The sequence below is a fragment of the Porites lutea genome, chromosome 8 (assembly GCF_958299795.1).
Source record: "Porites lutea chromosome 8, jaPorLute2.1, whole genome shotgun sequence".
Taxonomy (NCBI): domain Eukaryota; kingdom Metazoa; phylum Cnidaria; class Anthozoa; order Scleractinia; family Poritidae; genus Porites; species Porites lutea.
This window is the reverse complement of record NC_133208.1, coordinates 3,200,686-3,212,001: the sequence shown is the minus strand read 5'-3', so window position 1 is coordinate 3,212,001 and position 11,316 is coordinate 3,200,686. Positions and strand designations below refer to the sequence as shown.

The following is an 11,316-nucleotide window of genomic DNA, read 5'->3' as shown; positions in this document are numbered from 1 at the left end:
ACATTTTGGTTGGTAGCCCAGATCACAAATACGTCACGATGTTAAACGTTGGTCAGCTGCAGAGAGAGTCCGACTCGACTTACACTTCCAACCTTAACATGGATGTCAGGAAGATTATATTTTCTATGGAAGGCGATGCAATATACGCCATGAGCTCGCGCGAGCGTTTCGTAAGTTCAAATGAGGGTCTAACGATTACTGTATGGAAAATGTCAAGTCGCGAATTCCTGAAGACAAAGCAATTCTACGGCCCTGTGTCGATCCTCCCGAAGAAGGAAGGTCTTGTACTCTTTAAAAAAGATCGTGTAGCAGAGTTGTGGAATTTCGACCTGTCGGAGTGCATTCGAACTATTGTTAAACTTAGCAGTAATACTGATATTTTACGTAAAGTAAGAATTATGCCAGTATCAGATGAACTGATAGCCTTTTTTTATCCACTAAATTCTTGCGAATCAATTTATATCAGAAGTTCACAACAATCACCACAAAACGAAGAATCTTCCGAATCTAAAGAAGAAAACGAGGAATATTTGAACTCTCTAAAATTGTCCAATATGCGAGCTTATCGCATTGACTTTATAGACTTAACCAGCGTTGGAGGAAAGCTTGTTTCCTCGCTAAGGATTGAAGCTCGTGCCAATGAATACGTAGACTATGTCTCATGCAGTAGTTGTCTGGGCGAAGTGTTGGTTTCCGCTGTTGAAAATTTATCCAACGGATTACCGATAGACAACGAGAAGCTCACTGTTAGCTTAAGAAAGAACGGACTAATTAAATGGGAACAAAGCACAGAATACTGGAACTCAATGTCTCCGTTGCAAGAAAGCATGATTTTCTCACCCAGGAATGAGTTTGTAGTCACGTGGAACACTCTCGACAAGGGCCAAGGAATACATGTTCTTCAGGGGAAAACTGGAGAGACATTGCACGTCCTTCTTAGAGACCAGAAAGACATTATTGAATGTAAGTTTTTAGATGATGAATCTCTGGTATGCTGTAGTGGGGACAACTTCCTTCGATTGTATGATGTCAGAGCTGGAGTTCTGCTGAGTATTCTAGACATTGGAGAGCAACCGTTCAGTTTGGGAGCCTGTCTGAATCATCCTCTTGTCGCCATTGGTTTGTCCGGCACAAGAATAAAATTCGTCCACGTACAGTTGCCAACATAATCTAAAAAGAAGAATTAAAGGTGAGCTTTTCTATACTCGGTCAAAAACAGGCGGTACAAGGACAGTTTCGCGAGTTACTGTAACCTAACAGACCCTAACAGTACCTAGACTCTATGAGCAGTGTCTATTATTTCAGTCCGTGGAGCGAAAGGCGCGAAATACGCAATTAAAGGCGCGCGCGGTTGAGGGTGCGGGCTCCCTCGTGCTCGAGTACTTCCTTCACTAAAAGGTTGAAAGGGACTTTAAGATCCAACGACGCATCAGCAACGAAAACGTCGCTTAAAAAGTGAATTTGTGTTCTTCATTCTTTATCGCGATTATTCCTACTTACTTACTTGGTAAAATGTACGCGAACACTCCTGAATTTGAATTCCAAGGGACCATACTCAAGTTCAGAAAGGGAAATAAAATTTCTTCCTTGCTTGTTTACGTTCTCCATAAAACACGAAATTAGGCATTTCACGTCTTACTTGTGCAAAAACGGCAAAGAAATGTACAAAAAAGCGCGATGCCTGTGCAAAGTTGTTGTTTTGTTTATTAAACCCTTTTTTTAGGACGTTTTCGTTGCCGTCGAGTCCGGTTGAATCTTAAAGTCCCTAATTTGAAGAAAATAGGGGACTACTTGCAGCCTAAGCCAGGAAGCATAATTGATTATGGCTCCTCGCCTAAACAGTACCCACACCACAACACAATTAGTAGATATACGTCTAGAGTGAATCTTATTCTTACAAATTTTCGCATGAAAATTCATAAATGGTATTCCGCGAGTTTGGGGGAACCGTACCAATGTTACAAAGGGTATAATACCATTCTTTGATCTGCTTATGAAAAGGAACAGCGCCAAAATTAAAGAGAGAGCCGACCATAAAGTTAAGTGAATGTACCAAAGACGGTTTTGAAAGATTTGTACATTAGGACACAGATGATAGTGAAGCAGGGAGAAAATATGGAAAAATCTACTGAGAAGAAGAATAATGTTTGAAATTACCTAAAATCATCGTCATCACGTCCACGACTTACAGCAACTTTAAGAATTATTTTGTTTTGTAACGTGACAAAGTACTAAATTTCGCAACTTTTATTTTTCTTCCATGAGTTTTCGCGAGTTGTAGATTTCGGGATTGTTTTGAATTTGCGAAAAACGCGAATTTTAGACTTGATAGCTTCCAGCTTTCATAAATAACACAAGCGACTTTCTGTTTTCAGTTGCAGTTTCAAGACAACTAAATTGAGCAACTTCTGGTGGTCTGTCATTAGCCGGGCACAAAGAGCTGGATTCTTCAAATCAGTGACCATAATCTTTATTTAGTGTTGTGTTTGACGATGGATAAAGAGCATGAAAAGAAATGATTATAAAAGCTGGAATTCAAATCTATTTAATTGAAGAGCCCTGGATGCAAGCTGCTACATTCAGGAATTGAAAGAGACATGTACATTACGAACTTTGAAATTTCGTACGTTAACAGAATAGCGGATAGCCTGCGAGCGAGCTCTACTATTTGGGCGAGTGAAGCGTGTCTCGCGAAAACGCGCGAGCGAGCGGCCAAGCTGCGAGGCCCCTTCGCTCGCGCGTTCTCGCGAGGCTCGCTTCGCTTGCCCAAATAGGAGAGCTTGCTCGCAGGCTAAATAGCTGATATAGGGAGGGGTGGGGGGTCGGGGATTGGAGGGAGGGTCCTTGGTCAAAAGGCTGAACATTCGCAAGCAGCCTTCATTTGGTAGGAACTTTTTGTGCACCCTCAATCACGATAAATACACCTTTTTAACAACTGGCTTGTTATATAAATCCACGAAATGCGGACAAAACGTACAACTAAAGCAACTAGAAAAATGTTGTAAACCTTTTTTGTATGGCTTTTTTGTGAATGTTCCAGATGTCTGAAAGTGACTCACATCTCCCAGTAACACTGTAGTAAAAAATGCAGGGTATAATATACTAATGTACGGTGTGATATAAGGGTCATGTTAACACTCGCTGTCTGGCCCGGACCGCACCGCACTGTTTCTGAGACTTGACAGGCGCGTCACCTTGAGTTTGATTTACTAGTTAAAATTGTGTGTTGCACCATTATCATGACATTAGTGGTCTGTATAGTTGACTTTTCCTTGTAGAAGTAAAAGAGAGCTTAAGCGACAACGAAGGCGACGGTTACGGCTACGAAAACGTCCCTTAAAAAGTGAATTCGCGCTGCCTCAAACTTTATCGCGCTTGTTCCATCTCGATTAATTCGTCACATGTTGGCAAATTTTTTTGGAGTTGAATTCTAAAGGACTCTATCAAAGTTCAAGAAATGAAAAAGAAAGTTGATGTCTTGTGTTCTCGTCCTCGACAAAACTTGAAATTATGCATTTTCACCATTTTCGTAGTCGTGCAACAAAGGCTACGAAATGTACAAAAAAGCATGATGCACGTGCAAAGTTGTTATTTTGCCTGTCTAAACTTATTGTTTTTTTTGCCGTTCTCGTTGCCGTCCCCGTCGTCGTTGCTTAAGCTCCATAATGTTTAATCTTACCTACCTCCTCTTTAAACCTCCTAGATCCAGCCACGTTACCTACCCTGCTTGCAGAGGTTTCTCTGTTCCGGCATGGTTTTAAGCATTAAAGACGTAAAGAAGCCAATTACATTTAGGCGAATGTTAGCAATAAAAAAGACTTCATAAATGCTTAAAACCACACCGAAAAGAAACCTCTGCTGGCCGGGTAACGTTACCATGTTGTTACTGTGTAACAGTGGAGTAAAAAGGGCGAACGACTAGTTTCTTTTTTTCGTAAAATGGTTGGCAATGAAATCAATTTATTACTCGAGGTTCACTATTTGATTTTCCGGGATATGTTACTAACTGTATATGTCTTAAGGTCAACCTGATGGTACAGTCAAGAACTAGGAAAGTGCCAGAAAACTGGGATAATTCATTGGGTCATGTTGTACAGCGGACCCTGCATAATCATCGTCTCAGTACAATGTGAAGTACTCAAAGTACAGTCAAACTCCGTTAATGCGAACAGTGATGGGACCATAGAAAGTGTCCGTATAAACGGGGTGTCCGTATTAAGCGGGTTGAATTTAGAGAGAATATAAGGGTTTTCTTTTCCCAGGGACAAAGCAAACTGTCCGTAATAATGAAGTGTCCGTTTTGAGCGGGGGTCCGCCTGGAAGCGGGTTTTGACTGTATGGAACAATACCCGAGAAGAAAGGATTCTCTCCTGACACCCAATATAACTTTTATATACCTTCTTTATGTTAGGTGCAATTACAACACATGGTAAATTTATTTCCATATTGAAAATAATACCACAATAATAGTAATTATTAGTTTTTTATCCATGGCAGGGTTCTGGGCTCCTGCCCATAGACATTTGCCATGGAAAATTTGCCTCGGAACGTTTGCTTCATACACAGACGAATGTCTCCGTGATGTAAAGGGTATTTAATTTCCTTGGTAATAAAAGTATTCCGTGAAACTTTATATCTGGATTCTTTAATATGGGGGTTTTGATGTGCCATAGTTACTTTTTCTATTTTCACTGGGGCGAAGAATATGATTAGTTATAATGGTGGGGTCCTTCGTTACGTAGGGGTTGTATCGAGGTTCAACTGCATGTATCCAGATATCAGTTAAGTTTATACATTCTCAATTCAATTATCGTACTCCTCAGCAGCTTTTCTAAACTACAGTTCTGTTGGAGGGAATGAGATAGCCTGCATGGCGTGCCTTCCTCGTAGGCGTATTTCTTTTTTGCCCCCATTTGTTGGATCATAAATAAGCGCTTGCCGATTGGTACTCATTGATGCAAAACATAAATGACACTCACCTTTTTCTAATTGCAAAGTTTTCGAAACAATCAAGCAACATAAGTCTATGCAAATAAAAAGAAGAGATTGTCGTACTCAAACTGTTTAAATTTGAGATTCATCGATGGGCCACGTCACTTAGAACACTTTGTTTCTTAATGAAACATGTCCAGGGATCTACACGGAAGAGGCTTCGTTAGAGAACGTGCCAGCAGAGAGGTAAGTTTATCAAAAAATAGCTTCAGGGCCTTGTATACTCCACAGATCGTTTCACAGGGCATTTATCGAGGCATCTTAATGTATCCACCTCGATATTTTACTTTTACTATGTAGTGCAATTTTGTTTAGATTACTTCTCTAAATTACGTTTGGGATTCTGAAAAAACGTCTGGGATTGATGCCAACATCTTGCAACTTTCAAAGCTTCTAGAACATTTTCAGCAGAGAGCGTATGCGCGTAAGGAACGAACGGATAAACATTCCACGAAGCAGACATTATATTTCCCCTTAATCTCTCTTAAGCTCTATTACCTTCTAGCTTCTTGCTCAATGCAATTTTAATTCAAAGCTTTTTGTCGCCATTATCTCCCGATAATAACGAACGAAAGAATATCCTTTGCCACCCTAGAAAGACCGCACATCTATATATTTCCGCCTAGACAACACCAGGCGGGTTTGAGCTATGAACACCTGTGAGCGGCCAGTTCATCAAGTACATGCAAGTACGTCGTTTACCTTTTTTCTGTCTACTGATGATGTCTGCATCGATCTGCAAGTTTATGCTTCTCTTTTCCCATCGCTGTTAAACTCGTAGGTAAACTTGGCCCGTAAAGTATGATGCACGCTAAAAAGCTGACACGCTTGATAACCCAGTCAGTTATTGCGAGCTTTATACGACACAGCTCTTCTGCCTTTCGGGAAAAACAGATAAAAAAGCAGCGCGTTTATCAGAAAACTTGTAAAGAATTCACAAGTGAACGAAATCCAGTGGTCATTAAATTCTGAGTGTATACAATCAAGTGATGACTTACAATGTAGTCAAACTGCTAATTCATTATACAGCTTCAATTTGCATTAACGTACATCAACACTCAAAATACCCTATCTCATCTACAGGCAATTATTTGTATTGATGATAGTCAGAGAGTGAGTTACTTTCTCAAATTGAGTGTCGCGGATATAGGAAAATTAATATGGTCATATGTCTGCGTTGTTGACAATTTCCACATTTGTTTTGCTCGTTAGTGTTGTGTTGCCTAGGTATATTTTTTCACCCCCCCTCCCCCCCCCTCTTTGCAATTCAATAGACCGATAATTTGTTCATTCAGTTGGCTTCAAATAAAATGATAACGTATAATGTTTGGATCTAACAAACGACCTGGCAGTAAATGATTTCCAAACTTTTAATGTTACGTATTTGCTTCTATGCACAAAGGAAACGCCATGTATAATTAAAGCAATTACTATTAATAGCTCACTGAATATCTAGTAAAGCGGAACTTTGGGACTTCACAGCTCTCGTCCTTTTAATGCGCTCGGCTAGCCAACTCAAATCAACCACGATCGTAATTCCAGTTCGGTTCATTGCACTAAATACCCTCGACAGCTAATAAGCTAAACACCCTACTTGAGGAGATTGGTTGTAAATTTTATATATGTTGTGGTTTTTTTCCTCGGTTTAAAATTTTTCAAACCAGTTTAATTTTTGTTTTTCTTTGTCTCTGATTACGGTAATTGATTTTAGACAAAGGAAAGTAAAAATTAAAGTGGTTTGAAAAATTTTAAACCAAGGGAAAATTTGAACCACAACATATATATATAATCATGATAGTATTCCTATCAACAGTCACCTATTGACAATATTCGCTAACTCTCTTTACGGATGGCTTGGTGTTAGTTTCACGGTATTGTAATCATGAAAACAAAGCAAAAACGGTGACGGAGCGAGTTAATCGTTGTAGTGTGACCCACGTTATATTTTTCTTGTCCACGTAGGTTCAGAATGAATTTCCAAGACATGAATATCTTCTGCATCAAGGTTGCTAAATGGCGACAGCAGCACCTTCACCCCTGGCCAGCTCAAGAGAGAAGACAGATGGTAACAAGCTGAGCAGACTGCTTATTGATGGTGGAACAACAGCACTGAGGAATATTTTTGATGCTATTCACCCTCCTGCCAACTTAGCCTCTGATCTCAAGTCCAATTACTCCATTCTTAACAACCTTTTGCGTAGAAGAGTACTAAATGGCCATCAGTGGGACAAACTCTTCCCCTCTGGTGGAGGGCTACCAGACTCCAATACGTTTGACATCACTCTTCTGTTCCCCTTACTAACCAACATTTGTGGTTTATCCCCTCCCCTGGCAGGATGGCACACCAAGCCATCCCCTGGTGATAACTCTCTTGAGGCTAACCTTGCTCGGGTTAAGTTCTTCCGGAATGAGCTATATGGTCACGTGACGTCCACGGGGGTTGATGCGACATCTTTCTCCTCCTTCTGGCAAGAAATAAGCATTACTCTTCATTCTCTGGGTTTGCATCAAGCAGAAATTGACAGACTGAAGGCGGAGCAGGGTGGAGAGCAAGATTACCTTGATGCCTTAATTGAGTGGGCTGACAGTGAAGAGGACATAAAAGCACAGCTGAAGGATATCCGCCAGACGCAACTTAAACTCAGTAAAACAGTTGAAGATGGCACTTTAAAGATGGAAGAGCTACGTCAAGCCCTAAGCAAAACTCAGGATGTCGTAGATGAAGCAGTGGAAATAGAACTCACAGGACAACAAGAGATGAGGGCAGCACAGTCACGTTTAGAGGGAGTGTGCGAGTCCCAAGACGAAATTCGTGCGTCAATTCAGGAGGTAAAAGAGGAAGTAAAAAGCTTGACGAAAAAGAGAAACGAGCAGGCAGATGAAGTACTAAGAACTCTTGTGAAGTCGGAATTCAAAAGAGACATAGAATTTCATGCAAACAAATTCCAGGAAGGTACTCGTGAGTGGATCTTCAAAAGTATTGAAGACTGGTTAGATGACCGAGCATCGCTACATCGGGTAATGGTAATCAGTGGAAATCCAGGGATGGGAAAGACTGTTATCTCCGCTGTTGTTTCGCAAAGACTGCAAAAGGTTGGAAGACTCTCGGGAAGCCACTTTTGTCAGCATAACAATTCAAGGTACCGAGATCCCCGTTTAATGCTCCAGTCTTTAGCCTGTCACTTGTGTCAAGCGATGCCAGGTTACAAAGATACTCTGGAAGAACAGCTGTCAAGAAATCTGGGAAAAGACCTCAACAACATGGGTGCAGAAGAACTGTTTGCGTTGCTGTTCAAAGAGCCTCTAAGCACAGTACAAGATCCTGGAAGAAACACCCTAATAGTTATAGATGGCCTCGATGAAAGCGAGTACCAAGGACGCAATGAGCTTCTACATGTAATCAGTAACCACTTTTCTATGCTTCCAGTTTGGATTAGAATTTTGATCACAACTCGTCCAGAGAGGAGCATAACAGAGGCATTGCGACATTTAGAGCCTATTGAGCTTGAACAAAAGCGTGAGGAAAACTTAAATGACATTCAAACCTTGTTTGAAAATCAACTCAGCAACAAAATTGGAGAAGAGCATAAAGATGTTCTCTTGAAAGAGCTGGTTAAGAAATCAGAAGGCCTGTTTATTTACGCTTATTTTATAGTGGATTTTATCCAAAAGAATGTTTCAATTCTCACCCCTGATCAGCTGGAAAGCGTATTGCCTTCAGGTATTTCATCCGTTTACTTGTCCTATTTCAAACGGTTAGAGAATGAACTTTGCAAAGAGCTTCATGCAGATGAGGAACATTTTTTGCGTTTCCTGTGTGCATTGACAGCTTCAAGAGAACCATTACCAGTAGAATTCATTGCCAAAATTCTATACCCTGGAGAAAAGTCTTTGACCGCGCAGCGAAAAGTTAACAAAGCAATATGTTGCATCTCTACACTGTTACCAGTTCGCGAGGGTCGTCTTCTTTTTTTTCACAAGTCAATTAAGGACTGGATAACAGCATCATCGCCCTATGAACAACATGATTTCACCGTGGACGAGAAAGAAGGTCATGACGTCCTTTCGGATCTTTGTGCTTCTGAACTCGATAGCATCAAGCGAAAAGGGGTTCATGGCAGACAGTTCACCAATACTGAAAGTTATGCTTTGATTCATACTGTCCAGCACATGCTTGAGGCCAATGATGATCATGAATGGACTGACGGTTCAGGGAACATGGGTGGTACATCCAATCAGGTATACCAGTATGTGACGGACCTAGAGCTTATGTACGCAAAACTCTGTGTAAATAGAACATCTGCCGCGGAGGATCTCTTCCGTATTTGCAACGAACATTCGGGTATACTGAATGAGCAAAGACATTCAATTGCAACACTGCTCTATAATGTTCTAAGAAAACATTATTATATGTTGCTAGATCACCCTCACCTATTTTTCCAATGTTTGATTAACGAAGGGATTCCTGTATTATCGTCTGCAGCAGCAAGTATCGTCGAATCATCTTTCCCCACAATACCCTACATGAAAAACCTAGATATAGTAAGGAACAGACGGAATCAGAGCAAGCAAGGTTCTACTGTTCAGATAAAATCGCTTGTTTCGATGTTTCACCTAAATTGGATTACATAGTATGCGAGTGTCGAGACGAAACAATCCATCTGTTTTCCCTGCAGACTGGTATCAAAGTATGGGTTCGACGATCACTAATAACAAGAGAGTATGGTTTCAGAAATGCAAATGTAAGTGGTGCATATCATCAGATAGGGCATTTTTTGTCATTTTATCATTCTGTCATCTTTCATCCAAATGGGAGGTCGGTACTACCTGGAACTCTTCGATATGTTTTCACCTTAAGTGGAGAGAAAGAAGACCTTTTTCCAGAAAGTGACTGTACATTCTCAAAATGTGTTGTTCGTTCTCCCGTCGACAAGAACGTCATTATCACACATTGTCCGACGCAGCCAAAGCGGATTAACTTTTGGGATATGGAAAATGGCCGAAACCTTTTATCTATCGATTACGGTAAAGACATTTTTTCCTTTGCCGTTTCTGACGATGGGTCGTTGATTGCTGTTTCGGTAATGGATGATTATGATACAATTACTATATTAAACTTAAAAGAAAACTCTCGTTTAAATATCATTTCCTCTGGAGAACAAGGAGCTTGTGGATTCTTGCGCTTTACATCCGATCAAAACACGCTTGTTTATGGCTTTCAATATTCTGCTTGCCCAGATGAAGCTTCTTGCCTCTACTGCGAAAGCGCTTATAACGGAATACCTGGGTTTAATTTTATTACGCCTTTAAAAAACATTCACCTACCTGGAAAAAAGAATCTGGAAGAAGCAGAATTTACACCCTTCGTCTTGTGACCTCGTGTTCTATCAGGCGCTTTGACGAAAAATGATTTTACGGAGCAGAACAAGAGCTCTTCCTGGTTAAAAAAAATTCAAAGAAGGATGCCAAATTTATTTGCGGGTTTCTCCCTCAGACTTGACGATGAAACAGTATTGGCTGGCAGCCCGGAGCACAACTATGTTATGATGTTAAATGTTGGCATACTTCAGAGTGAGTCTGGTTTCACGGACACGAAGAGAATAATCGACTTGCATAAAAGAGAAATTGTATTTTCTCTGGAAGGAGATACGATCTACTTCATTATTTCTGAAAAATCCATGTTCTTGTCATCTCCTCCTTCTTCAATCACTGTCTGGAGAATGTCAACTCGAGAAATCCTGACGTCAAAGACCTTCTCTATCCTACATCTATCGCTCCAATGAAGACAGGTGTCGTACTCGTTACTAGTGAAAAACCGCGGGTAGTAGCAGAACTCTGGAATTTCGATCTGTCTGAGTGTAATCAACGTATTGTGGAACTTACTTCTAAGACTGCTAAGCTATACAGAGTTAACATGTTCCCTGTATCCGATAGTCGGATAGCATTCTTTTACCACCCGAGATCATACGAATTAAAATGCATCAGAAGCTCACAAAACCGGGAGGAAAACAAAGAATCGTCCAAAGCAGATTTGTTAGAATGCTCAGATGGTGACTTCGATTGCGTTGACTTCATAGACGTCACCAACCTTGGAGGAAAGCTTATTTCCTCGCTAAGGATCAAATCCGCTGGCGTTAACGAAAGCTTAGACTGCATCCCTTGCAGTAGCAGTTTAAGCCAAGTGCTGGTTTGTAGTTCCAGGGTTGTAATGATTGGAAATCACGGACTTGAAGATGAGCAGAATGTAACAGTGAGTTTGAGGAATGAAGGTATCATAACATGGGAAAGACACACGACATTTTCTGCCGATTCAATGTGCCTGGA

The 11,316-nt window shown here is 40.7% G+C and overlaps 1 protein-coding gene across 1 annotated transcript; it reads left to right on the top strand.

Annotated features, from left to right (window-relative positions):
• Positions 1-5,030: 5,030 nt before the first annotated feature.
• LOC140945972 (uncharacterized) lies at positions 5,031-10,818 on the top strand. The gene is made up of 2 exons (XM_073395038.1): positions 5,031-5,178; positions 6,955-10,818. Exon 2 carries the CDS (start codon positions 7,006-7,008, stop codon positions 9,622-9,624), a length of 2,619 nt encoding a protein of 872 aa, XP_073251139.1. The 5' UTR covers positions 5,031-5,178; positions 6,955-7,005; the 3' UTR covers positions 9,625-10,818.
• The last annotated feature ends 498 nt before the right edge of the window (positions 10,819-11,316 follow it).